This window comes from Pundamilia nyererei, unplaced genomic scaffold, assembly GCF_000239375.1.
Source record: "Pundamilia nyererei isolate P.nyererei 1_Seehausen unplaced genomic scaffold, PunNye1.0 scaffold00046, whole genome shotgun sequence".
Taxonomy (NCBI): domain Eukaryota; kingdom Metazoa; phylum Chordata; class Actinopteri; order Cichliformes; family Cichlidae; genus Pundamilia; species Pundamilia nyererei.
In genome coordinates this window covers 2302848-2312654 of record NW_005187447.1, presented here as the reverse complement: position 1 = coordinate 2312654, position 9807 = coordinate 2302848, and the positions used below count along the sequence as shown (strand labels likewise).

General features: G+C 40.5%; 1 protein-coding gene across 5 annotated transcripts in view; it reads right to left on the bottom strand.

The window, feature by feature from the left end:
* Positions 1-9807, bottom strand: part of palld (palladin, cytoskeletal associated protein) — a 68972-nt gene that overhangs the window by 39284 nt on the left and 19881 nt on the right. For all 5 annotated transcript variants that reach the window (XM_005732330.1, XM_005732332.1, XM_005732333.1 and 2 more), the window contains exons 3-6: positions 3255-3430; positions 1143-1206; positions 396-513; positions 254-316 (exon numbers count right to left, since the gene is read on the bottom strand). In XM_005732330.1, coding sequence (XP_005732387.1) covers positions 254-316; positions 396-513; positions 1143-1206; positions 3255-3430 — 421 coding nt within the window. The remainder of the gene's footprint in view (positions 1-253; positions 317-395; positions 514-1142; positions 1207-3254; positions 3431-9807) is intronic.

Below are 9807 nucleotides of genomic sequence, written 5' to 3'. Positions count from 1 at the left end.
CCCAGACACGGCTAGTGACGTCAGACTGAACAACCGGATAGCTCGCTAAACTGCCTCAAGTGGCCATTCAAGAAATTGCAGTTTTTAGCACTTCTACCCTGGCTTCATTTTTCAGTCCCAGAGGTTATTGGTTATTGTTGTGGTTGATTATTATTGGGTTTTTTTTTTTAGCAGTCACACATGTTCATGATGTTTGCCATGTCTACTTACGTTTTGTGTAAAGTATGTTACACAAAAGTGTATGCACACTTACCTTGGTGAACAGAGGAGGGCCTGAGACTTCACCAGCATAGAGTGATGAAACTGGGCTCTGCATCTAGAAGACAACACACATTTACTTTTCCAAACAGATGAAGTTATTTAAAGAAACGGAAAGAGAAAGAAAGATGTTTTACCCGCTGTGGAGGCTGAGACAAGGACTGCACCAGGGTGGTGCGATGAGGTAGCACCTCAGGGGTTTTGGGTGAAGATGAGCGTATTGTTAGGGACATCGAAGTAGTCTTCTTCTGGACTCTAAAACAAGGAAAAACACAAACAAAAACTTATTTCTAGAAAGAAAAAAAAGAGCAACTTCAAAACTTTTATTTAAAATATAATGCTTGAAGGAAAATTGCCTCCACAGCAATTAAGATGATATCAGTGATCTTGGCTTCAGTGGGTAAACATTAATGGAAACAGAAACGAATATCAGGAAACAGTCCAGATGCAGGGAGATTTATACATAAGATAATAATGAAAAACATTTAGAAAAAGTGAAAGGACTCAGGGACTGCAAAAAATGCCCTATTGTAAAAATGGAATTGGAATTTCATGCCCAAAATGTCGTTAAATTAATACATATTTTTCATGATTGGAGAGGAAATTGAATAAAACTAAAAGTTAAAGTCTCATGAATTAAAAAGTTTAACATTTGGAAATAAGTAAGAGACCAAACATCTCAGGTGATTTTCCCACCATATTAACCCTCCCCAGGTCATTACTGTGATTGCTGACTATGTTCTGGGTCAGACTGTTGGCTAGCCTTTTTAGGACCCAGTTAACTAGGAGCAGGCAGCAGACTTGATTAGTCGCTCAAGGGCTCGGTTAGCCTGTTGGATAGTTCAAGGTTCACTGGGTCATAGCGTCAAAGGTAGTATACATACTGAGGCATGGCTCCTGATCTAGACTTCGATGCACCTTCTCCTTCTGAGTCTGATGACGACGCTCCTGCAGTGGAACAGAATCAGAAGCTGCTGTGGTTTATGTGCTACAGAACATTATATAGGCCATTTATTTCCAATTAGCTTAACAGATTTACCGTTTTTAAATATGCAACTCTATACAATAAAATTATGACTAAGTGTTTCTCAAATCTTGAAAAGAAATCAATTTCTTTTAGTACATCACACCCAAAGAGGACCAACAGAACAGCAGTCCGGTTTTGTGGAAGAAGGAAGTATTGGCTTTGTAATCTAAATTTTTGCTAGAGTTTAGTCACAAGTGTAAATGACTGCAAGGCTTACATTTATGGTGTTAAGATGAACACTGTCCCAGCTTCAAACCCTTTTTCAGAAAATATAATTTATCTTCATGCAGTTTCTTCATCTCTTCTACCTTCATCTCTCCCTATCCGTATCCTTCTCCGCCACACCAACCCTCTGCATGGCCATCTTCACTACATCCACAACTCTTCTCTGTTGGTTCCTCTTTTCCTTCTACTTGGCAGCTCCCTCTTCACCATTCTTTGTCTTCTATATCCACTATCCTTTCTCTGCACACGTCCAAATGATCTCAACCTTGCCTCTGCACCTTTGTCTCCAAACCATTCAACCTGAGGCATTCTTGTGATGTACTCACTTGTGATCCGGTCCATCCGGGTCATGCTCAGTAAAATCTTAGCACCTTCAGATCCACTTCCAGGTCCACTTTCTGACATTTTGTTAGTGCCACTGTTTTCAAACCATACATAATAGCAGGTCTCATTACCAACTTGTAAAGCATTCCTTTCTCTCTTTTTGTTATCCTTATGTCACAAACCACCTCTGACACTAATCTCCACCCACTCCGCCCTACCAGGATTCTCTGTGTATTGCTTTGGATGGTTGACCCCACGCATTTAAACTCATCTACCTTCACTGTCTCTCTTCCTTGTAGCTTGACTGTTACACCTGTGTCCCTCTCATTCACACACACACACACACACACACACACACACACACACAGACACACACACACACACACACGTGTATTCTGTCTTACTTCTAATGACTGTCATTCCTCTTCTCTATAGTACACACCTACTCTCCCAAAGTTGTCTGAGAAAGAAAAAAAAAAAATCACAGTCCAGTCCGGATCTCAGTCATCCGTTAACCTGCCCACCAAGCTGCAAACAAGCTGCACCTTCTGGCCTTATCTATACGTCTTCATCAACACTCTCAAAGCAAACGTTGCATCTGTAGTGCTCTTTCTTGGCATAGCTTATCAAACCACAGCAATAAGATGAATTAAACAATTGGCTGTATTCTCCTGTAAGACTTAATATCAGTCAATACATTTGCAAAAGCATCTCTGTAGTCTCAGCTGGTCAGTTATTTGGTGTGTACTTTCATCTAACCAAATTTTCATTGGTTGGACAATTACTGTTATTACATCCATGGGGCAAAAAGCGCTATATAAATAGCCTTTCAATCTTTTGTAGCCTCCCATAATTTTTTGCATCAGAAGGAACAGATTACCTGTTAAACACCACCATGTTTTTCCCGTGGACTTCAGAGATGGCTACAAGCTAGATTACAACACATCAAAGAATTTGCTAGTACGGCTGCATTTGCTTAAAACAGATTATTAAAAAGTCAAGTGTAAGTGCATTTTAGTTATATGACAACACACATACTGTGCAGTCACAACTGCACCAGGCTTCAGCATCTGACCCAAGGAGCAATCCAAACAAAGCTGGATGTCTGTCTCAAATAAGTATAAAAGTTCCTTATTGTCTGTTGTTTTGTTTTCAGTTTGAAATAACAAGGTTTACAGTGTTATGTGCTGCATATACTGCCTTTTCATGTGTGTATAATTAATTTAGGCTAGAAAGCATAACAGGCAGAGCGCATGATATACTTTGTGGAACATTTTGTTAATCTGCAGATAAAATTAACCCTCTCTAACCCTCCATTGCCTGGGAACAATTGACTACGCACAGGTATCATTTCAGGCAACCGAGACTTTGGTTGGTTGACAACAACCCCAAGAAGAAGTAATGAAACGATCTGTCTGACCTTCAATGTAAACCTCAGCTGAAGTATTATCTGCTCCGAGACTGTTGGAAGCCACACAGGTGTAACGTCCTGTGTCGTCCTCAAAGGCTTCAGCAATCACCAGTGTGTGCAGGTCACCATCCCTCCAGATTTGGATGTCAGGAGAGTTGTGCAGCTCACGGCCTTCACAGAACCACCTAAAGGAAGAAGTACAAGGCAAGTTTGATTACCTCAACACGTTATAGTAATAATTCATAAGAGACCTAAATTAAAATTATTTTTAAGATCTTGTTTGCCTTTGGGTCAGTCTGTTTAGGGGTCTCCACAGCAGATCATCTGTGTCTAACTCACCCTTTCTTTAGCATCCTTCTCTGTCTCACCAGCTCTCTACATTCCCTCCTTCACTAAATCTATGAATCTTCTCTCTGGGTTTCCTCTTTTTATTCTGCCTTTTAAAAGACATTCCTATTCCTTTTCTAAAAGGAGGTCCTGCTCAAAACAAATTCACCAATAGTATGCCATTTACTTACACAATCAGGTTCCTTATTAGACTTTGCAACACACAACAGCTCCATATTTTAAATGTTGGACTCTACAAAAGTATGATTGCGTCAATCACAGCTCAAAAAATCCTTATTTATCTTATACTGGAGTTTGGCACTGCTCCTATCTATAACAATCCATTTAGGCTCCCTTCCCTTCCCATTAGGCTAACTTAGAGCAGTCTGAAGCCAGAGTATTTGGTTTACAGGGTTTACTCTTACATAAACTGAACTAATTTTTTTGAGACTTTGGTTCTATTTAAAATGATACTTCACCGCTGTAACAGTATATATGACAGAAAATAAAGAAAAGCATAACAGAGCACCCCCCGACCTTTATGGAAACTTAAAAAGAAGCCTATATTATAGACTTGTTTGACTCATAACAAAAATTTATGTCTTGTCTATCTGACAAGGAAAAGCCACAACTCATCCTGTCAAATACAAAAACTTAAATACACCTCTTCCAAATATGATGGAGGCCTGCCAAATAAATTAACATCTACTCAGTCACACACACGCACACACATACCAGGAATGTCTAAGTTTCCATATCTGCCAATTGAGGCATGAACAAGACGCCGTGTTACGGGAAGCAGAAACACCCTTTCCCCCTTCCAATCAGAAGCCTGTGTGTCTGGATGGGCGCCTGGGCTCTGCACCACCTCCTTGGGGTTTTGCTAACACAGACTTTGTTCCCTGATCTGGGACCAAGGAGAGATGAGAGAGTCCACCACACAACCAGCTTCATACGTCTCATCACTCGTCACAGGGTTATGATTAAAGCAGACCCCCCTCTTCTTCCAGCCCTATGTTACCACATCAAATAGAGGATCAAACAGCAGGAATCAAATCAACCATCTCCTACAAAATACACACATTCAAGTCCTGGCTTCAAATGCCTCGATTTGTGGGGAAACTGTTACTTTTATCTGCACTTGTATCTCACATGAGCACACTTCATCAGAACCATACTAAATGGAAGTTGTGTATCTTCTATTCAGATATTGACCTCTGAATTGACAGGGAGAGGGTTGGAATTCCCAAAATGCCAGGAGAACGAACAGCTGTTATGTTCCTCCAGAGCCCAGACCTGAGAACATTCCTACTATCTGGGAGAGCTGCGTAAAAATTCCTGACATCCTGCCGTGTGGCCGTTACATGATTTTATACACCCTGGTGTGTCAGTCAAACATCAGGCCAACTCCTCTTCCAGAAAGCAATCAATCAGCCAAAATATCCAGACAACACTTCATAATCGGGGATTTACACCTGGGAGACTGGGTGTGGGTGTGGGAGGCAAGCGGAGAAAGTGTATGAATGGCAAGTACAGTAAGAGAAGGTGAATGAGCATGAGTCAGGTGGGGTCGGATAAGAAAAATTATACGCCCTGTCATGACTGAGACAGCTCACACTCAGCGGTTCATCAGGATCAGAGACAGACTGAACACTGCAGAGCTTTGTCTGCCTCTCTCAGCTTTCTCAGCCTTTAACACCAGCCACCTTCATAGATTCATAAAAGGATTTGGGGAATATTTGCCTTATTTTTCCTGTTACAGCTCATTTTAAAACATGACCAAAGTTTAAAAATTTTTAGTTTGCATAAGCGCAAATAATCTGTAAAACCTAAAAGCTCTGGCTATAGACAGTTTTTTCTATCCTTGGCTCTGCGTGATGTCAAGAGATGGATGTAGCTGGGGCTGCCTTAAACTTGCATTCTTTCTGATAGACAGCAGGAGGCGACTCTTCTGGCTGCCAAACAACTTCAGCTGCATTAAGTCTATAGAAAAATGGTCCTAGTCTCCCTTGGTCTGTGACCTCCATAAACACTTTCCTGATAAGTTTACAGGCTCAGTCACTAGTTTTAGGTCATACTAGTCAAACAGTAAGTTAATATTGTAAATTTTGATGTTCATTAGAGTCAGAAATCAGGATCATTCAGTGTATGCTCATTGAATGAGAATACTGAGACCTCAATGAACTTGAGGGCTACACTAATGGCAAGTCTATAATAGATAAGCTTTAAGTCAACAATCCTTATCTATAATAAAAACAAGGAGATGGAAATTACACTTATGTGGGATTTTTCCTCTCTCTGCAACAAAGGAAGCAGGTTAGCCAGGCACCAGTGTGTTAAATGATACAAAACAGACAATGTGGAATGACAGTAATGAAGAGCTACTCAAGGAAGGATACATTATCCACCATCGTGGTAACCCTTGAAGCAACAAAGACAAGGAGTCATCTACCACATTTCAGACAACTAAAATCCAGACAGAAAAGGCTGGGATGACACTAGATCCAGTTTAGTCCAACTTTGTTCTGAATTCTCATAATCTAATTCAAAATTGACAGCAGCCTGTGACTGAGAGTAAAAAGTTGACATTTTTGAGCAAACCAATATGTCTGTGTGGTTCTGGATTATAACCAGGCAGAGAAAAGGGAAAACAACTCATCTGTGTGACTGCAGTGTCTGCTGGGGATTTGCTTGGCTGCTCACCTCACTACTTTCTTTTAAGTCACTCGCCGTATTAATAAAAAATGGTTCACAATGGACTTTGCAGCCATATGCACTACATCTGCAGATTGCACAATACAAATCCCCTTCAGTATAGGAAAATCACTTGGGCATTTCTCAAGTGCCGTTAAATTAAACACACACACACAGGAAAGGGCTTGATGTAACACATGACATCATTAAAGTAATGACTATGGTTCTTGTGATGGAGGATATTAAAGCTGTCAGAGGCAGTGTAAGTGAGCATTTTGTGCATGAGTGTAACTATAGTGAACAGAGGCCAGCAAACAACGGGGGGGATAGGTTTCCCACAGGGTGGCCTGACTCCATCCAGACATTTCCATGCAGCAACATGTGTCAAGCGAAATGAAAAAACAGAACTGCAATTAAAGCATTTATGATATTAGTGGTCTTAAGGGTTTTTTTTTGCCTTCGGTAGTTTTACTTTGCAAGGGTCTCTCCTTAAATTTAAATCACAGGCCATGTACACAGTAGACAAATGGAAATGGAAATTTGTTCAGACACACAGTTCTGACAAATCACAGAGCAAGGCAGGACTCATCAGCTCCTCTGAGGGTTGACAGAGCATAAACTGGGAAGCCAAGATCATCCCCAACAAGCACAACAATAAAAACCCTTATTAATCAACCTTAATGATCTACCATTATGCATAATTACTAAGTAAACTCATTTAGAGACAGACGGTAATGTTTATTTAATCTCCTCGCTATTTCTGTGGAATGCGCTGAGCATCATGATAGGCCTAAACAGCACGGGGATTGGGGGGGGGGGGGGCAGAGAGACTTTGCTGAGTCCCATGCAGCAGTGCAGCACGCACAGAACAAACTGAGCTACCAGCAGGCTGATTTGGAGGGGAAGCAGGGTGTGTTAGAGAAAGCTGAGTGAAGGTAGAAATTTCTTGGCAGAGTGCAGAATTACCACCCATTTCCTCTTAGCACAATACTATTACAAAACACAAATATTCAGAACATGCATATAAAATAGCTGAGAATGAATGGGCTTCACGAGCAACGCCTCACCTCTTCATTCAACCCCCCTCCGCCCAAGGGCGCCAAGCCAAGAGGCTGATTAAACAACCCACCATCACCATCAAACAGCCTGTCACCAACTCTCTGAACAATGATAGCATGTGAGAAAGCAATTAGACAGATTTCAGTGAAGACAATTGAGGCCAGATGATGGCTCGAATAGCGCCGGGTGCTTTCTGTGCTAACTTAGCTCCATACAGAAGAAGAGAGCATTCCATATGACAGGCCAAACCAGAGGCTGTTGCCCTGGCCTCGATAATGCGTGCTGAGGGCCACACTCTCCTCGTTTGACCCTGTTGTTATTTGCCTCTGTTGATGGAAAATTTTATGAAGCAAAGCTCAGTTTCACCACAAACCCAGACAGATGAAGGCCAGAGCACAGAGGGAAGAGAAAAAGAGAGAGAGGGGGGGGTTCAATCATTAAGATGACCTTGGCAAAGATGAAGGAATGGCCAGCATGCAAAATGCACACAAATCATTCATCCATCGATATAGGGTATAAGGCATGGGCAGACTACTTCCTGACTACTTTTTCTATTCCTTCAAACTCTCAGTGTTAAGTTTCAAGCCCATAGACCACAAAATTCAGCCAAAGTTCAACTGGACAAGAGCAGCGGCATCTGGGCTGTCTTTATCCTTAATTACAAACTACAATAGAGGTCAACTGAAACTACCCACACTATAGCAAGCAGCGCTGATTTTATTATCCTCGACAGACAAATCTCTCAGTTTATGCAAACACTACATAGAAAGCATATTGAGTTTTCTTTCCTCACGGATGCCGACTGAAACCAGCAATCAATCCAGCTTTAAAGCTCCCAGCCAAAAGGCCAAAAGCACAACCTCCATAAATCAAGAACATTTCCACCACAGTACTCCTTAATACTTTAAATTATAAGATTCTCACATAACGCATCATTTAGCCACACCTCCAGGTAGCAGTTTGTACTTCAGCAGTTTATTTTACCTAATGAATGAAATATTCAACCAACTTGATTTCTGGACCTTTCAAAAGTTTTGACATCTTTCATTGATGATTAAAAAAAAAGTGAATAGTTATGTGTCAGTTAGAATAATTATTTTAGCTGCTCCCTTATTACATTATAAAGACTTTTCGAGAACAATTAAATGAAAACGAAAATTACTTAATTCTGATTGTGTAGGGTTAGCGTTGGAGTTAAGTTCATCACAAATGATGGCTTAGAATTGAGAGGGTTGACTCACAGCTATAATTGTTCAGAAATTTTAATCATACTAACAAGATTGTATTCATCTTAAAATTTATTTAATGTAATAGTAGATCTTACCAGTCTTATTGCTAGTTTTCCCACCACTTTGGTGCAGGGTGAAACACTAACAATTACATTGACATCAAATGTCATTGTCTACAGATAATAAATCCTACCAATTTTATTTAACCTCTGATTTGTCCTCTTGCATCAGCTGTAAGTTGACAGCTTTGGTTTTTAGGTCAGTTTATCACAGCTACTATTTGATGGATTAATTCTTGATGCATGCTCAATCATCCAGGTAAGTAAATCCCAAAAGGTTGATTCTGTTCATCTGGACGTAGCGTTTTCAGTGGGAGAAACATTTCGTCACTCATCCAAGTGACTGACGAAACGTTTCTCTCACTGAAAATGCTACGTCCAGATGAACAGACTCAACCTTTTGGGATGGATGGATGATATTTTTTTCCCCAACAAAAAAACGTTTTCTTTTTTCAATATTCTAAATTAGGATCTACAGAGCAACAAAAATTGGACTGTTGATGTATAAAGTAATTGTGATGACATTAGAATCCGTAAACTGAGATTTGTTGATTCTGGAAGCTCAAATTGGTGAAACTCTTGCCATCTTTACCAAAGTCTGTGTCACACCCATTCTACGGGTTACACGTATCACTCAATTCTCTTTTATTTATTTATGTCTTCAAGTCTATCTGTATTGTATTTTGGCAGTAAGGGCAGCTTGAGAGGTGAAGCAACAGCTAAAACCGCAATCAGCTAACTGATCTGCTTCCACACACCTTGAATCTGGTTATTTGCTGCCCGACAGGTGTGTTGAAATTGCATGTAGACTGTGTTTCATAGACAATGTGGCAACTTGAGTAACACTAGACAAATATAAAACATGTGGATATGCATGCGCATGTATTCCAGTTATTCATTATAAAGTTTGAGGTTTGTGCAAATTACAGGACTTTCCCAGGAAAACAGCAAAAAGGGGAGGGTGCCAGGAGACTGTCTTAAAATGTGGGAGAAACCTAGAAAAACTGGGATTGTGGGCAAGCATGAACTTATCATCATAGTATTGTTGCTGTGAGAGTGTTCACATACAGTACTCAAGTTAGCATTTAGCTAGCGAGGTATAACCCAACAGTGCAGCTGGCATAGTTATATACTGTTAATCCTGTTGTAATCCTGTTAAATCCAGAATTAAATTCAAAATCCTGCTCCTCACAT